General features: G+C 41.6%; 1 protein-coding gene across 6 annotated transcripts in view; it reads left to right on the forward strand.

Annotated features, from left to right (window-relative positions):
* Positions 1-19,436, forward strand: part of SH3KBP1 (SH3 domain containing kinase binding protein 1) — a 264,182-nt gene that overhangs the window by 93,824 nt on the left and 150,922 nt on the right. For 5 of the 6 annotated variants that reach the window (XM_058185828.1, XM_058185832.1, XM_058185829.1 and 2 more), the window contains exons 3-4: positions 7,580-7,686; positions 12,085-12,211. In XM_058185828.1, the coding sequence (XP_058041811.1) occupies positions 7,580-7,686; positions 12,085-12,211 (234 nt within the window). Of the gene's footprint in view, positions 1-7,577; positions 7,687-12,084; positions 12,212-19,436 lie in introns of all 6 variants that reach the window. The other variant, XM_058185831.1, reaches the window with a different exon arrangement.

A 19,436-nucleotide genomic window follows, 5' to 3' on the forward strand; every position in this document is an offset into this window, starting at 1 on the left:
GTTTGGTTGCAGAACCAAACCAGACAGTCATAGAGGTGCAGATGACAGACTCAATAATTTCTCTGTAGAATTGTATTAGCAGCTTTGAGCTTTCTGAGTTGGCGTAGAAAGAACATTCTTTGTTGTGCTTTTTTGATGACATTTTTGATGTTAGGTGTCCATTTTAAGTCTTGAGAAAAAACAGCAAAACTATCAGAGAGCATTTCACCGAGAATGCTGTCAGCTTCACCATCTTGGGATACAGCATCACAAATTATGTTAAATATATCTTTAAAACTTCTACTTTAAACATGGGAATTTATTTTTAGTCTTTCACTATGAGCAAAAAACATTCTCAGTTTAAAGGTCCTACATGCTAATTTAAGAATTTCATAATGCTAACATTGCATTTCTGATTACCTGAAAGTAAAACTATCAACAAGTGCTTTTGACACACTTCTTAGTTTGGAAAGTTGTCATGCAGCATGTAGAGCTATAGAAGTCCAGATTACTCTAGCCCTGCAGATTTCTTTCAGTGGTTCCCAATCTTTGCGTCTTGGTGGACTGGCTGGAGGGGGGTAGAGGGGAATAACTGACAGGGTAATGTGCACATGTGTGCATGTGCACCAGCCCACCACTCACACAAGTCAAGTTGCACACACGTTCATTTGTACCAGCCCACAGCTCGTGCAGCCCAGTTTCAAATAAGCCACAGACTGGTAGTGGTTCGTAGCCCAGGGTTTGAGGACCCCTGCTTTAGATCATGACTCTTACCACTACTTACAATTTTAGCATTTCATATTAAAAAACCCCTCCTATAATAATTCTCTTGTGGACCAGAAGGAGCATGAGCAGCAAAAGCTTCAGTTCTAGACTAGATAAATAAAGATTGGCATAACCTATGTCAAGGTTCCAGAAAAACCTCTTCTGCATAAAAAAAAACTCAGAAGCCATTGTCTTTCAGAGTTCTTTACTAGCATGAGGAAACTGGCACATGATGAGTGAAATTCCAAAACTGAACTTCCAGATTCTTTTCCCAGTTATACAAACCCCAAGAGTCCCATCCCCCTGACCCCTTTGCTGGTCACATGGTCCCACGTTCTCCCAGTTCATTCGAATATCTTCTCGCCACTCTTCCTGCAGATGTGAACACCATCCGACCTTGACCGCTTGAAGAATGTTACCATACCCCTCAACCCCCCTTCTTCCCCTCAGGGGAAAAATGTGGCAGTGTCTGGAACCCAAATGTCTAGTATGGTTTCCAGGCCTGACAGGCGTCCCCCCTTGGAAAAGAAGCTATATCCTAGGAAAGAAAACAAAGAGTTAATAAAGAAGAGTGTCAGTGGTCCACACTTCCCGTCTACCCCCCTCTCCCCCCTCCAAGAGGTTTTTTAGGTTTGTCAGGGAAAGTTTCGTGAAATTGTTTAATCAAATTGTCCGCATTTACTTTCCAACTTTTGACCCAAGTAGATTCAGATAATGGATATCCCTTCCAGTGGACTAAATATTGTAATTGACCTCTGTATAGTCTAGAGTCAAGGATTTTCTTGATTTCATAATGGGTTTCACCTTGGATTATCAAGGGTGGTGGGGGAGCGGCAGGTTGAGGTCTCAGACCAGACTGTCTAGCAGGTTTTAATAAGCTGGTATGGAATACCGGGTGTACTTTCCCCAACATTCGAGGGAGCTTGAGTTGGACGGTAACGGGATTAATAATTTTTACGATGGGGAAAGGACCCAAAAATTTTGGACCGAATTTTCTGCTGGGTATTCTCAACCTCAGATACTTAGTAATAAAAAGACTTTATCTCCAATGCAAAAAGGGGGTTGAAGGGAACGGTGTTTGTCAGCTTGGGCTTTGTAATTCCGAGCTGTCACAGCTAAGGCCTTTTTTGTATTTTCCCAACCTTTTTTCAACGAATTCATCCAGCCCGTTAGGGAAACGGAAGTGGGGGGTTGCACGGGGAGTTCAGGCATTGGAACGAAGTCCATGCCGGTGGTTACCTGAAAAGGGGTTAACCCAGTGCTGCTGTGTACAGCATTATTATATGCGACCTCTGCAAATGGTAACAAATCTGACCAGTTTTCTTGTTGGTAATTTACATAACACCGTATGTATTGTTCCACCATCGAGTTTAATTTTTCAGCCGCCCTGTTGGTCTCCGGATGGAACCCAGAACTAAGTCCTTGAGATGACCCAATGGACCGTAGGAACTCCCTCCAGAACTTGGCTGTGAATTGAACACCCCTGTCGGATATTATCCTTTTAGGAACTCCATGCAGTCTGTAGATGTGTTTGATGAAGAGCTTTGCTAATTTTCTCGCTGATGGCAATCCGCTGCACGCAGTGAAGTGGGCCTGTTTAGAGAACAAGTCCACTACGGTCCATATCACCGTATTACCCCCACTAGGTGGGAGTTCAACAATAAAATCCATGGCAATCTTTTCCCAGGGTCTGGTGGGTTCGGCTACGGGTTGTAGGAGTTCAGGGGGTTTCCCTGGTCTGGACTTCATGGTGGCGCAGGTAGCACAGCTCCGGACATAGTCTTCAACATCTGATTTCATTTTTGGCCACCAGAATTGTCTTCTAGCCAAGTGGAGAGTCTTTAAAAATCCAAAGTGACCTCCTAGGCGAGAGTCGTGGCTTCTCTGTAGTATAGGCAGCCACATAGCGACGGGTACATAAATCTTGGTTCCCTTCCAGGGTATTCCATCCCTTAAGGTGAGGTCTGGCAAGTTTTCTTTAAACCAAGCATCGTCAGTGAGTGCTGATTTTAATTCCGCTAGTAGTTTATTTGGTGGGATGTTAGTACTACGGCGTGATCGCGGTCGAGTAAGTGCTTGGCTGGCCGGTTCGCTATCGGGAATCATCGCATGTATTACCTCTTCGCGTTGGCTGTCAAATTGTGGTTTCCTAGATAGGGCGTCAGCCAGTAGATTTTAGTCGCCGGGGATGTATTTGAGGGTGAAATGGAACCGTTTGAAAAACTGAGCCCATCGAACTTGTTTGGGAGAAAGCTTTCGAGGGGTTTTTAAGTATTCAAGGTTTTTGTGGTCCGTCCACACCTCGAATGGTTCCTTTCCCCCTTCAAGGAAGCGTCTCCAGGAGAAGAGTGCCCAGCGCACTGCAAAGGCTTCCTTTTCCCAAACTGCCCATCTGCGTTCAGTGTCCGTCAGTTTTTTAGACACGTACGCGCAGGGCATAAGATTGTTGTCAGTATTCCGTTGTAATAAGACAGCGGCTACTGCTACATCACTTGCATCAGCTTGGACCACAAAAGGTTTATTTGGATCCGGGTGTTGAAGAATTGGTTCCATCGAGAATAGGTGTTTCAGGTGTTCAAAGGAACGTTGGCAGTCCATTGTCCAAGGTAGGGGTTGGTTAGGTTTGGGTTTGGCGAGTAATGGCCCAGTTTTTAGCAATTCTGTTAATGGTAGAGCTACTTCTGCGAAAGAAGGAATGAATTTGCGGTAAAAATTTGCGAATCCCAAGAAACTTTGAAGTTGCTTACGTGTGCGTGGCGGTTGCCAATCCAACACCGCTTTTACTTTTCCTGGGTCCATTTCGATACCTTTGTTTGATATCCGGTAACCTAGGTAGTCTAGGGATTCCTTATGGAATTCGCATTTGGAGAGTTTGACATATAGCTTGGCCGCTAGGAGCTTTTTAAGGACTTGTCTGACCAATTTGATGTGTTCTTCGATATTGTTTGTGTAGATAAGAATATCATCTAAGTAGACAAGAACCCCATTGTAGAGATGGGGGTGCAGGGTTTCATTAATTAGTTGCATAAAAACAGCTGGAGCCCCTTAGAGGCCAAAAGGCATGACACGGTATTGGAAACTGCCCAAGGGGCAGTTGAAAGCCGTTTTCCATTCATCACCTTCCTTGATGCGGACCCGGTAATAGGCTTCCCTTAAATCCAATCTGGTGAAAATTTTGCCTTTTGATAAGTGGTTCAACAAATCGTGCATAAGTGGTAAAGGGTATGTGTTTTGTATGCAAATTGCATTGATATTTTTGTAGTCAATACACAATCTAAGCAAACCATCTTTCTTTTGTTTAAATAACACGGGCGCAGCTACAGGTGATTTTGCTGGTTCAATGAACCCTCTGGCTAGGTTAGTGTCAATGTATTTTCTTAGTTCAGACATTTCGGCTGGCGTCATTGAGTACATTTTGGGTTTTGATAATTTTGCCCCCGGGTGCAATTCAATTGCGCAGTCAGTTTGTCGGGGGGGGGGGTAAGAGGTTACATTCATCCTCGCTAAAAACGTCTGATAAATCCATGTATGCTTTACGGATGCGTGGTTCATTAGGAGATGGATTGGATATGGTGGTTGTTGGTTCCCTCTGGTGGTCATTTTGGATAAGGTTTTTTTCGGCAGGGGGAATTGGGTCTAAGGGTCTGAAAGTCCATATAATTTTCCTGAATCCATCTTCTCATTTGATTGTGGATTCCCATTTGTCCAACCAACCTAAACCCAGAACGATGGATTCTGACATCTTTGGAATTACTATGAATCTTATAAGTTCATGATGGGCTCCAATTTCTAAGTGAACCAGTTGTGTGATTTGGGTCGCTGGAACACCACCAATCAAGGTTCCATCTACTTGGTGGAATTTAATTGGGTGTTTCAAGGGAAATGTTTTTATATGGAGTTGGGCGACCGTAGAGGTTGAAATTAGGCATCTGGTGCATCCTGTGTCCACAATAGCCTCTAAATCTTTTTTTTCCCCTCCCCCTGGAATTATTAAATTTACTTTGATAGCAAAAGGAGGAATGGGTGCACTCACCATTGGGTCGTTTTCTGCTTGGTTTGAGTTGTCAGGAGGTGAATCAGATGACGGAAGGTCAGTAGGGAGGTCTATGGTTTGTCTCGCAAAGCGACTGGTATTCGGATTTTTTCGAGGGGGTTTGCGTGGTCGGGTAGCAGTTGGTGGGCGATACTCTGGGAGGGGTGTTGGGGCTAGGCAAACTGACGCCCGATGTCCTAGTTTTCCACAACGGTAGCATTTGATTATTGTTGAAGGCTGAAAGGTGGAGGGTGTGGTTGGTTTTAAGAGGGAGGGTCTTGTAGATGGTCGTTATGGAGTTGTAGTTGGTGATTGGCTTTGGAGGGGGTTGAATTCTCTGTCCAGAGCTATGGACACGTTGTACCAGTCATTTAGTTGTTCTGGGATTCCTCTGGTGGAGCAGGCTTTTCTGATTTTTTGATCGATTGCCTCTTTGAAGTAGTGGAGGAGGATGCGATCTGGCCAATGTCTAAGATTACCAGCAACCCTTCTGAAATCCCATACAAATTGTTTTAGAGGCCTGTTACCTTGCTTCATCGTTTTTAAGGTGGTTTCACATTCTGCAATTAGGTCATCATCTTGAAACCGGTTGCGAAGCAGTGCCATGAATCCGTGAACATTGTTTAGTTCTGGTGCACGTTCACTGTGTAGTTGAGCTATCCATTCTGAGGCTAGCCCCACGTTCATACCATCTGAGATGGCGTTGATTAGGCTTCTTTCTGATGGGTATTGATGTCTATATTGTTCAACGTAAGTCTCAATTCTGCTGAGAAAGTAAGCCAGGTGGTGTGGATTCCCATCAAAGGTTGGTTTGAAAAGGGGAGGGGCTGGGTGAGGGGGTGCAGGTGGGTTTAGCTGGCCTGCTTGCGGTTGAAGAGGGATTTGTGGGAGGGCCATTGCTATTGTGGCTGGTTGCTAAGTTGTAAAGGGGGGTGGAATTCCCCCTGGCTGCTGAGAAGGAAGTCCTTGAAATGCTTCAGCTGACGAGGCAAAAATCGGCCTGGGGCCCCCAGGAAAGAAAGGTGCTGAACTTGCTGGTTGCCATTGGTATTGGATCCATCCTTGTCCAGGATAAAATGCCCAACCAGGAGGAATAGAAGCAGCAGGAGGCAGCGTAGGCCTCTGTTGGTGGGAAAAGTCAATTGGAGGGGGGAGTTGCGATTTCCCCCCCAAGTCCCTGGTGCTGCCTGAACTCCCTGCCATCTGAAGGAGGGAAGGGAGGTCTTCCTGCGTTCATCGGAACGGCTTTGAGCTTCAGTAATTTCTCCCTCTCTGGTGGGAGGGAAGGTGAATTTAGGCTGAGCTAAAGGCTCTCGAGGTGGGTGAGCTGAGCTTATACGAGGCCTCACTTCCAAACGCTCAAAAGTTTCTGGGAGGTCTAATAGGGACTGGGATTTCAGGGGGTTTCTCAGGTCCCAATCCAGTGACTCTCCCGATTCTCCGGGTTTTACTGTCCTCCATCGAGGTTGAGAAGAGGGAAGGGGCTCTCCATTCCACCCCAGGGAAATGTTTTCTCCTGAACGACAGCTTACCCATAAATCGGAGTCTTTGGGCCGTGCACCAAGCTGACAAGCAGGCTCTACCACTTCGGGTTTTTGAGTCATATCTTCCGATGGAAAGTAGGTGATTTCAACTAAGTCCTCAGATTCTAACTTCTGTGCTACTTCCACGCTTTCAGCTTGCTGCCCTTCCAGCTTTGCTGGGTCTTTACACCGCTGTGGAGGTTGCGGAGGTTGGGGCCCAGCACCCCCCTAACGGACCCCCTCTGAGCGGAGGAGAGGGTACTGTTAAGCAAAAGAAAGTTATGAGTTTTGGAATAATGTCAAGGTTCCAGAAAAACCTCTTCTGCATAAAAAAAACTCAGAAGCCATTATCTTTCAGAGTTCTTTACTAGCATGAGGAAACTGGCACACTATGAGTGAAATTCCAAAACTGAACTTCCAGATTCTTTTCCCGGTTATACAAACCCCAAGAGTCCCACCCCCCTGACCCCTTTGCTGATCACATGGTCCCACGTTCTCCCAGTTCATTCGAATATCTTCTCGCCACTCTTCCTGCAGATGTGAACACCATCCGACCTTGACCGCTTGAAGAATGTTACCATACCCCTCAACCCCCCTTCTTCCCCTCAGGGGAAAAATGTGGCAGCGTCTGGAACCCTAAAGTCTAGTATGGTTTCCAGGCCTGACAACCTATCTGTCAGATAATAACTATTCAAGGCAAAGGAATAATAAATAGACATTGCTTTGAGAAAGTTTTATATTAAAGCAGGTAGTTTCTTACTTTAGTTACTGGTAGTCAAGCCTGGTTTTGCTGAACGTCCATGACGTTGCTACCTTAATTCAAACATGTAGCCTAAGACCAGACAGTGATCACTAATACACATTTGGGCTGACCCTTTTCTGGGCTTAGAGGTTCAGCAAGACTGGGTTTGGTTAGTACTTGGTGGAGATTTCAATTCTAATTGCAGGATTATAGGTTAGACTGGAAGGCATTTCAGAAAAAAGCTGTGCAAGTCACTATACAAGACACTATAAAAAAAACTCACTATGAGTACAAATTGATTTCTAGCAAATTTTATATCATTTATAAAGTTTAACACTAGGGACCAATTTATCAGCTTGACAAACAGTAGTCATTGCAAGTTGCCTGACTGTCTTTATGACATTGAGAAATAGCGTGCTAAGTTGAACTCAAATGTGTGTTCAAAGGGGTAAAATCCAATCTTTCTGTCATCTCTATCTGTTTAAATATTCACTTTAAAATTAATAATAAAAATATTGGGATCTTATTCAATTGTAGGTGAACGAAATAGACGGCGACGATGTCAGGTGGCTTTCAGTTATATGCCTCAAAATGAAGATGAACTGGAGTTGAAAGTTGGAGATATCATTGAGGTAGTGGGAGAAGTAAGTAGCGCTTTTAAGCTTTGCAGCATCCAAATTTATCTTATATTTTGAATACAGTTCCTGATCATAGTTAATAAATAAATTGTAAAATAAATAAATTCAATGAGAAGATGCAGAGCACCCCTCTAAAGCAAAAGAGACTCCTATTATTTCTGTTGCTATACTGGTGTAGGAAAAATGCTAGGAAAATGGAAATCTATGCACATTTCCCATAATTTGTGAGTTAGCCTTTTTTTTTTAAGTTTGTTTATTCTACAGAATATGTATAGCTTGGCTGATTGAAGAGGAAGAATATGTTACTTTTTTATTATATTTAAAACTGCCCAACTCCAGAATAACTTTGGGTGGCATATATTAAAAGAAAATATCCTATATTGATTTATTAGTAATAATATGTAGTACCAAATAAGAAGATACCAATCTAAAGAGTTTAACATTTAAAATAATAATTGAATTGTTATCCAAACCAAAAACAAAGTATTTGTATGGGGCAAATAACTAAGGCAGAATATCAGCAAAGAGCCCGAGCCTGTAAAGATGAAGTGAGGAAAGCTAAGGCTCACAACGAACAAAGGCTAGCGACAAAAGTAAAAAATAAAAAAGCTTCTTCCAACATGTTAAAAACAAGAAAAAAGTCAAGGAAACAATTGGCCCATTGCTGGGAGAAACTGGTAAGAAGGTGACAAGCAACAGGGAGAAAGCAGATCTACTCAACTCATATTTTGCATCTGTCTTTACACAAAAGGAAAAAACAATCCAACCTATCAAAAACAGCACCACAAAAAACAGATTAGGAACACAAGTTAAAATAGGGAAGAAAATGGTAAGTGAACACCTGTCTACCCTAGACAAGTTCAAATCACCAGGACTGGATGGATTACACCCCAAGGTTCTGAAGGAACTGGCAGACGAGATCTCAGAACCACTGAACTATATCTTTCAAAGATCCTGGAGCACAGGGGAACTGCCAGAGGACTGGAAAAGAGCTGATGTAGTTCCCAGCTTCAAAAAAGGAAAAAAAAACAGATCCAGGAAACTACAGACCTATTAGCTTGACCTCAATACTGGGGAAGATTCTGGAAAAGATAATCAAGCAACGAATCATCGAACACCTAGAAGCAAACAAAGTAATAACCAAAAGCCAACATGGGTTTGTCAAAAACAGATCATGCCATACTAATCTTATTGCATTCTTTGACAAAGTGACAAAATTAGTAGATCAGAGGAATGCTGTCGATATAATTTACTTGGACTTCAGTAAAGCATTTGATAAAGTAGACCATAACCTACTACTAGATAAAATAGAAAAATGTGGGTTAGCAGCACCACCACCAGATGGATTCGTAACTGGCTGACCAACCGCACTCAACGTGTAGTCCTCAATGGAACTACATCCACATGGAGGGAAGTATGCAGTGGAGTACCCCAAGGCTTTGTTTTAGGCCCAGTACTCTTCAACATCTTCATCAATGACTTGAACAAAGGGATAGATGGGGAACTCATCAAATTTGCAGATGACACCAAGCTGGCAGGAATAGCCAACACTCCAGAAGATAGGCTCAAATTAGAGAAGGATCTTGACAGACTTGAACATTGGGCACTGTCTAACAAAATGAAATTCAACAGTGAAAAAAGTAAGGTTCTACATTTAGGCCAAAAAAACAAAATGTACTGGTACCGTATATGTGGTACCTTGCTCAATAGTAGTACCTGTGAGAGGGATCTTGGAGTCGTAGTGGACAACCATTTAGATATGAATCAGCAGTGTGCAGCAGCTGCTAAAAAGCCAACACAGTTCTGGGCTGCATAAACAGAGGGATAGAATCAAGATCACCTGAAGTGTTAGTGCCACTTTATAATGCCTTGGTAAGGCCACACTTAGAATACTGCATTCAGTTTTGGTCGCTGCAATGTAAAAAGGATGTTGAAACTCTAGAAAGAGTGCAGAGAAGAGCAACAAAGATGATTAGGGGACTGGAGGCTAGAACATATGAAGAATGGTTGCAGGAACTGGGTATGTCTAGTCTAATAAAAAGAAGGACATGATAGCAGTGTTCCAATATCTCAGGGGTTGCCACAAAGAAGAGGGAGTCGGGCTGTTCTCCAAAGCATCTGAGGATAGAACAAGAAGCAATGGGTGGAAACTGATCAAGGAAAGAAGCAACTTAGAACTAAGGAGAAATTTCCTGACAGTTAGAACAATTAATAAGTGGAACGACTTGCCTGCAGAAGTTGTGAATGCTCCAACACTGGAAATTTTTAAGAAAATGTTGGATAACCATCTGTCTGAGATGGTGTAGGGTTTCCTGCCTGGGCAAGGGGTTGGACTAGAAGGCCTCCAAGGTCCCTTCCAACTCTGTTGTTATTATTATTATTATTACTGTATAGTTGAATGGATGGATTACTAGAGCAGAATATTTAAAGCAATAGTATGGTTTGTAAAGTTAAAAATAAGTTAAAAAAAAAGGAATGAATCCAGACAGAAATATGAGGCTTGATAGTGTTATTTTTGCTATTGTATATAGGCATAATCAGTATAATGCATCGCTACAGAAAACATAGGAAATAAATCACTGATAAACCCAAGTCTTTTGTGAGATTTACAGGGTGGATAGTTATATTGGCCATTTTGAAATGTTGGTACAGTTATTCACATGGCATGGTTCATGAAGCTGTAGATGAAGATCATTACAATTTAGCCCATCAATTGCATGCTAACTTTGGCATAAGTATTCTGGCACACATTCAAACAGAATTATCTGTTACTCAAATATATTCTTTAATGTTAATTAACAAGCTAGTAAAATAAACCGATTTATAATCCTTGGATGACTACTTGAATCAATTGTTGATCAATTAATTATTCTTTAACTAAATATCTTAATTATAGTTTAGTTAAGTCTTGCTGCTAAATATAATTATATTGTTCTGTATTATTCAATCTATATGTTCAGAGTGAGGAAGAGGGATAAATATCAACCTCTCTCTTATTAAACATTAGCTGTAATGTATATTTTATTAGGATATTTGCCATAATTTTAGACTGATTTGTTTAGAATATAATTATATCAAATTTTGTAATAGTGTCTGTAAAGAAAGTGTTAAACCTACTCTAATATCCATCACAACAATACATCTCTTCCGCTTAAAAGTGTCAAGGGGCCGGGATAGCTCAGGCAATAGAGAAGCCTGTTATTAGAACACAAAGCCTGCAATTACTGCAGGTTCGAGCCCGGCCCAAGGTTGACTCAGCCTTCCACCCTTTATAAGGTAGGTAAAATGAGGACCCAGATTGTTGGGGGGGCAATAAGTTGACTTTGTAAAAAATATACAAATAGAATGAGACTATTGCCTTATACATTGTAAGCCGCCCTGAGTCTTCGGAGAAGGGCGGGGTATAAATGTAAAAAAAAAAAACAAAAAAAACCTCGAAGTGCGCTTATGCTGTTGCAACCATTATCACTTCTCAACTTGCCAAAGAACAAGGGGGGAGGAAAGGGTGAGTTGGAATGCAGGCTCCAGACTTCAAGAAGAAGACTTTTTAGGTTTTTGCCACAGTAGTTAAATGAATCTTTGCAGTTCTTAAGTTATGAAGATGTTTTTAAGTGAATCTGGCTTCCCCATTGACTTTGCTTGTCAGAAGATTGCAGAAGATTGCAGAAAGTGATGACATGACCCTGGGACACTGCAACCGTCATAAATATGAGTCAGTTACCAAGCATCTGAATTTTGCTCACATGACTATGTGGATGCTGTAATAGTCATCAGTATGAAAAATGGTCACAAGTCACTTTATTCTGTGCCATTGTAACTTCAAATGGTCACTAAACAAACTGTTGTAAGTCGAGAACTACAATGCTTCAGCGTTTTCACTCTTCTTTGGCAATTGAGCTATCTTGAATGTATCACTATGATCAAAGTGAAAGCTATCAAAGTATGGATAACAGATATGGAAAGAAAGGAAGGCACATAGCTAAGCTAATTAGCAAATATTCTTAGAAACTGAGACAGCTTGAAATCTTGGACTGGTGAAAAGTTGGTTATTGTTTTAAGGGCGTATGATATCATATATGGTCCATTACTATGGTATTCCAGGATTCGAAGGCCTATACCTCTTACTTTGTGTAGTTTAAACTTCAGTCTCTTACTCCTCTCATTTACCAAAATAGCATCCAGAAACAGTTGCTTACGGACTTGATGGGTATAGAGATATATTTCTATTCAATAATGTCAGTGTATTCAAATGAATGGCACCATATACCATAAAATCTTACAAGATATTGGAAATGATGTGATTGTCCATAGATATTTAGAGATTTGTATGTAATAATACTAAAATTGTTGTTGTCACTGTAGGTTTAAAAGTAGGTATTCACTATGTTCTCTTCCTTGGTACAGGTAGAAGAAGGTTGGTGGGAAGGAGTGCTAAATGGGAAGACTGGCATGTTCCCTTCTAATTTCATAAAGGAGCTTTCTGATTCTGATGATACTAGAATTGTCCATGAAGAGCACCTGATAAAACCGAGTAAGCGTATAAGCATTCATTTATTTTAGCTTTGGCTGGATTCTTTCATTATAGAATGGATTTTCTTTTTCTCCTTTTTAATGAACAAAATCTAACAGATTTGTAGAAGTTGTGCAGTGAATTGTGCCAGGTGAAACTGAATTAATATTAAATTAAGTTTAGCAAGCCACATATATTTAAACTCCCCGGTTGTTGTTTTTCTGATTGAATGACTTTTTGTTCATTTTCCTTAGCCATCATTTGCCATTATATTTCATCACTAAAAGTTCTGAAATTGTTCTGTCCCACTCCCCACCTCACACAGAAGAACGCAGGAGCGAGCATCTAACAGTCATTTATTCTACAACCGACCTGAATTTCCTTTGTGGATAAAAGACTTGGCAGCTACAGTTCAAATGCCTGCCAAGTTCCTTATCGCTGTCAGAGACGGGAGTCCACTTGTCCGTAGGCCATTGCCGAGGCAGCCAAGAGTACACAGATTAATTCCTTCACACAGTCCAGACCTTAACTCAAAAACAACTGATCTGAAGTTCATGCTTTGCAATTTTTGTCCGTCACAGGGGCTACAGAGCAATTCCACCCGCTTTTATCCCCTGTGGGGTGTGGCTCAGTGACTCAGCACTCTCTGGGCCTGCCACACCTCTTCCTTTGCTGCACATGCTTCTCCTTCCGATGCTGCCTGGGATCAATCCAAGATTGATCCTCCTCACCCTCTGTCAGTGGGGGCTCCGACACACCTTCTTCCTGGCTTTCAACTGGCACCTAATGCGTTGCCAGAAAGGAGGGACCTGGAGAGGGAGGCCTTGTCGGCTCCTCCCCCTCACTCTCAGAGTCATCCTCCTCCGTGAGGACAGGCTCGGGAGCCGGAGTCACAACAGAAATGCTAATTCGGAAATTCAGTTGAACTATGCTTGGTAATGATGCTCCTATCTTTTAATGTTTACCGATGGATTATAGTTAAAAGAATGATAGTACATTTGCAACAGCTTTTTTTTTTTTCTTTTGCCTGACACTTAGTATTTTAGTTTTTTCTATCAATTGTGCTGCTGTTCCTGGAACTCAGGTTTAGGTCAGTAAACCCAAGGAATTGTCTTCAGAATTATGCAAAAGATGGTCACTAGCAACGCTGTGGCAAGCTAAGCCAAGAGGCTATTGATTATTTAGGGTGTCAGATCTCTTGAATTCTTGATTTTTTAAAAATAGCGTATGCTGTTGGACACAGCTAGATATATCATTTTTATTATTTTGCTTTACAATATCCTGTGTTTTTAAGTCACAAAATTATGCTACTTTGTATTCAATGGATCATTAACTAGCATATAAAATTAACTACTGCAGCACTGCTTAGTATACTTTTATTAAAAACTCCCCATAAATGTAATATGTGTGGTTCATTTGTATTATGAAGCAGAAATGAAGGATTTGTTTGGTCTTCCAGATGATGATGAATTATAAAAAAATTTTTTAGTAAACAAGTTTTATTAGAATTTTTCTTTCATCATACATATTTTATGAACAGAGTGTTAACCGGGTCACATCTTATACATCTTATATATATAAATCTTTATTCCAATCTTCCCATTTTTTCCATATTCATCTCTTTTATATAATTCTTTATCACAAATTAATCATTTTTTACCATATCTTGTTATTTCAGCTTCTGCCATATTATTCTTTTTTTTCCAAGTCCATTTTACATGTTTCCAATTTCAGCCATAATATTCTTTTTCCATACTGCTTTATCTTATCTTAATTTCTTCTTGATATATAATACATACACAGTACCACTATCCGCCCTTAATTCCTAATCTCTTACAATAACATCAATTAATTATCTTACTTCTCCATTATAGAATATATTTCTCAAAATCCCCATCCCACTTTTTAACATTTCAACTTTGTCTCTTAATTTAAATTGTCTTCAAAATTAAACCAAATTGCCATTTCACATTTCATCTGCTATTCTGTTTTACTATAAGCAATATACATCATCATTTTCAAATCTTACATTAAAACCCTTTAACTTAGTTGAACATCCCCAATTAATAATATTAATACAGTTCCCTTAAATCTACTAGTATATACCTGATTTCCCTTCCTCCTTTCCACTAATCTTCCCTTCTCTAACCATTTTCTCTTCGTCTCTCCAAAATTCTTGATAGTTTTCTCCTTTTATCCCATTCTCTTAACGTCTTTTTTTTCTTTTTCTTTTTTCTTTTTATATTTATTATATATTTTCTTCTGAATCCTTTTTATCACTTTAAGATATATTGTTTGAGTAGTTCTCCCTAAGGTTTTTTCTAATCTCTTTCCACTATTTCCCTCTTTACCCTTTGATTGATCTTTTTTGGGGGATGTTCTCCCCCATCCACTCCTTTTTTGCCACTGTAAATCCCAGCGAAATCATCTAACTGATTTTTGCATTCAATTCCTTTTTCTTCAGTATTATTTTCTTTTTTTTTTTTTTTTTTTTTTTTGTTCAAAAAGTTTTTATTAGTCAAAAAAGGTTTATACAAATACATATCAGGTATGGTAAATTTTCATTTTTCTTATCTAAAATAAGAATTTTACTCAAATTTTTTAACACATACAACAGCCATAAGGCAAGCAGGTGACACGAAGTAGCAAAGTTTGCAAATTTTAAATACGTAATAAAGAAGAGTCAAGAATAAACAGAATATCGTACAAAAGAGAATAAGGAAAACCAACACAATCCCAAATATCTTTATCACTTCCTAGTTTTGGATCTCAGAACTCTGGGTTCAGCCTGACCCAACTCCAGGGCCGCAACAGCGGCAGCCGCTTCAGCCCCATGATCTATAACCTCTCCTTCTTCAATTCCTGGGTCATCTGATTCCAGGAAGGCTTTGTGTTCCTCCACATAGGCCGTAGCCTCCATAATTGTACTGATTTTTTCGTAATGCCCTCCCGGAAAATCATCAATCCTCTGGCATCAGCCATCTGAAGCCCACTCCTTCTGGTACAATTTGCTTGACAAAAAATAATATTTCTTTCTTTTTTCACGTACCTGTCTGGGAATCTGCCTCAGAATGGCTATCTCCCTGCCCCTGTAAATCAGTGCCCCACTCCTATGTTTTCTAAGAATTTCATCTCTCGTCTCTCTTCTCACAAATTTGACATGAACCTCTCTGGGAACTGCATGCGTGCGTGCATATTGAATTAACTCTATAAACTCGATCCACATCCCAATTCATGAAATCAACACTTCTCCCAAGAAATTCTCCCAACAATTTAGTCACAACATCTCTCAAGTCTTCTTGGTCCACTTCTTCCAAATTTTGAAACCTAAGGAAATAAGACATTTTATCCATCTGTGGTCAAGCACAGCATTGCCTGTCGTCTCCTCTCTTTCTGCACTGCCGCATTTCACCCTCAGACCTTCCACTTTCTGCTTGTTTTCTGCTGAGACTTGTTGAGTATCCTTTAAATCCTTTTGGATAGTCACAATTTCTTCTCTTATTTCCGTTTGGCCTCTTTGCAAATCATCCAGTTTCTTGTCCATATTGGATAACTTTTCCAGAATTCTCTCCATCTCTCCAGCAGTTGGTCTCTGACCTTTTGCCATTTGAAAAAAAGAATCAAAATCCTCAGGCAAGCACAGTATCCTTGTAATTTCCTCCGGATCCACCAGGGGCACTCACAGGAGCAACGAGTCCAGAGTACAGTTAGTCAACCAGGAAACCGAAGGAAGTGATGTCATCAAAATTCTCATAGTGAAGGCGGAAGCTGGGCGCCACCACTGTTCCCCAGAAGGAGGGGCCTCAAACCTTCCCTCCTAAATTTCTCCATCACCTCTTCTCTCCAGAGCTCCACAAAACCGGTAATCTTCTTATTTTAAGTTCTCCTCTCTCCAAAATAACTCGTGCTCCTTCCAACCGCGGGAGAAAACCCCCGCACTCCGGGCACTCCACTCACGTTTACCGATATTCCCTTCCTTCTCCTCCTCAATTCTTCTCCGTGCCCTGTTCACCACCAGGCTGCTGCAGTTATAAATCAATGCCCGGTGTCACGGGCACAGCGGCCCAGGCGACGACCAAAATAATGGCCGCGGCCTGTGGCCTCCGAACCCCGCCAAGCCTAGGACGCGCCAGCATCGGTCCCCACAGTCCTGTATGTCGGCTGGGAGACCCCTGGCGGGCCGTCCGTACGGCAGGTGTCCTTTTCGGAACACCTGGCCCCTGAGGGCCTCGGCGGCGGCCGGATTCGGGCGCTGGAGGCAGGAGAAACCTTCCAGACGTCCGTTGCCACTGGATACCGGAAGTCGTCTCTCAGTATTATTTTCTTGTTCCTCATTTATGCTCTCTTTTACCACCTCCCCTATTTCCTGTTCTGTGTGTTCCAGCAAAATTTCTGACTTTTTATTACCCTATAGTGATTCACACATATTTTTAAACATCTCAATTAATTCATCACACATCCAAGACTCCATATTGCCAATTTAAGAAATTGTTAACACTTTTGAATTATGTCACATTTAATTAAGATTTAAAATCCATATAGTCTCTTTTTGTTTTCAAATAATATCCAATTCAAGTATTTATCCAGTCCACTCCAAGTTAAGGATTTGCTATCTTCCACAGCTGTTGAGAATCTAAACCAAGCAATGTAGAAAGAGGAATACTCCTTAAAAGTTCCCACAGTTTCCAAATTATATTTTCGTAGTCAAGGTCACAGCTGTACTTTGTCTTTTATCTTCCAACAAATATTGCAGTACTTCCTTTCTGCCAGCAGATGTCTACACAAATCCACAATCTTCTCAAACCAACTAAATGTCAAAGCTGTCAAAAATATTTTAAATCCACATAAAAAAATACTTTTCCTCAGATTCTTTTCTTTTATTATTTTTAGTTTCTCCAAATCCAATTATAGATACGAAAACTTTTGTTGGGTTTCAGTATTCTAGCCTTCTCTTTGTTCTTCTCCCTCCATAGAATTTCCCAAGTGCCAATTAGCCACTCATTTCAGCTCTGGGACACCTTTTAATGTTCCAATTTGAAATTTTCTTTTACCTGTGAGTTGGCTAATCACTCACCCGGTACAGTACTTCTTTCAAACACCGTTCCTGCACAAAAACTTAGTCCAGTTGCCCCAGCTTCAGAGTGGTCATGCCACCCCCGCCACCAGTCCAAAGAGCTGCCTCCAACCTTTTGAGGAACTTGCCTGTTCCTCTTGGTCATCCGAGACGCCTCTCCTTCTTCACCGTCCCTACAGGATGGTTCCAGTCCAAAGACCCCATCCCCACCCCCGACAATAGTTTGTCTGGCTGGATTTTCGTGGAGCTCGTCGGAGCCTACAATTTTTCCAGCTGGTCTCGCGACGCTTATATTTTATCACTAAATGTTGGCGAAGCAAGTGTTGCGCAGGGGACGTAAGGCAAGGCGTTGCCACCCGAAAACACTGTTGCCACGATCTCTGCTGCCTGGAACCACCCAAAAATGTGACGCTCTTGTTTTGCCTCCGCACGCCCTGTTTTTGGAATCGGGGAGGCAGCTGGGATCTCCAGGCAGCGGAGATCACAGCAACAGTGTTTTCAGGTGGCAGCGCCTTGCCTTACGCCCCCTGCACAGCACCCACTTCACCAACCGAGTCCCAACCTCCGCGCTTCCCCAGGCCTCTTCCAGAATCAGGCTCCAAAGGTGCAGGGGGCTTGCTGGGAAGCCCAGGACCATGTTTACGAGATGGCAGTGTCCAGGAGGACTGAAGTGCTGTGTCTCTATTGGGCCTTGCTGTGAGAAAGCCAGTCTTTCAATGCCTATGGCTATAGGTAGGAAGATGGAGGTGTCTCGAGAGGGGAGCCTTTGGTGCCAAGTCCCTCTTCTGTCCCCATGAAAATCATCCCCCATCCCACCCCACCTGCTCCAGTTAAATGCATATAGAATGATAGGGTTTGTTTTAAACAGATAAAAAGATCTGTGCTACTCATTATCAAAATCCGAGTGGAAGTGAGGACACCGCTGATCCTGATGCTGGTAGGCAAAGGCAGAATTCTTTTTTCCTTGTTTTCTTCCCCAAAAATTAAGGTGTGTCTTATAGTCCGAAAAATAAGATATTAAAAAACAATTTGGAGTGGTAGATACCAGTCCTGGTGGTGCTATTCACTTACATCGATTCCACTGGCCATATTCCCAGAAGATTGGGGCTTGGCAATTGTAGTCCCAATTTTGAAAAAGAGAAAGAGAGATGATCCTGCCAATATAATCAGCAAACTCTATGCCAAACACCTCCAAGATAAATTAAAGGAGTGGCTGGATCTTGAGAACTTGATTGCTGAAGCCAGGTTTAGAGAGGGGAGAGGCACCATAGATCAATGCTTAATTCTCTATCATCTGATTGAAAAATACGTATCAAATAGACCTGTATCATTATACGCCAGCTTTATAGATCTCAAGGCAGCCTTTGATACGGTTACCAGGACTAAGCTATGGGAGAAGCTGGAAGCTGCCTCAATTGACCACAGTCTTTTTCATCTATTACATGCCTTACATACTAAAATATCCCTCAAGGTGAGGTGTGATATGCATGGGTCCCTCTCAAAGTCAGTCAAAACTCAAAAGGGGGTTAAACGGGTGCATTTTGTCCCCCTTGCTTTTTAACTTCTATATAAATGACATGGTAAAATGTTAAATAAACCAAATTACTACCCCTCAAAAATAGATGATTGAAGCATTGCCCTGCTGCTCTATGCAGACAGAATGGGACTTTTTGCCTCGAACTCTTGGTGCTGCCTGTTTCTCTACCAGGGTTTCACCTCCATGTTATTACGCCTTGGCACTTTGGGCCATGGTCCCTCAGTCCCAGTCCCTTTGTCATGGCCCATTCATTGCAGTACATTTAGTGTCGGGCTTTTGGGTACACAGGACAGTTTGAAAGCAGCCAATCGGTGCAGGAACTTGAGGGCTTTGGGAGTAGAGCGGGGGCTGCAGTTCAGAGGGAGGCATTTCTTTCTTTCTCTTTTTCTTTCTCTCTCTTTCTTTTTCTTTCTCTCCCCCTCTCTCCCCCTCTTCTCTTCCCATTCAGTGTCAGGGAGACTTTATTAAAAGAAAAGAATAAAAACAATTATGCAAAATAGGGTGGTATCCCAGCAGATCTCAACAAGAAGTTTGAGCCAGAAAGCCACACGTAAAATTTCAAAAGCATTACATTTTATAGTTCCCTATCCCGATGCCCACCCACCCCCATGCCCCACCTCCTTTGGACTTATTGG

The sequence above is a fragment of the Ahaetulla prasina genome, chromosome 5 (genome assembly GCF_028640845.1).
Source record: "Ahaetulla prasina isolate Xishuangbanna chromosome 5, ASM2864084v1, whole genome shotgun sequence".
Taxonomy (NCBI): domain Eukaryota; kingdom Metazoa; phylum Chordata; class Lepidosauria; order Squamata; family Colubridae; genus Ahaetulla; species Ahaetulla prasina.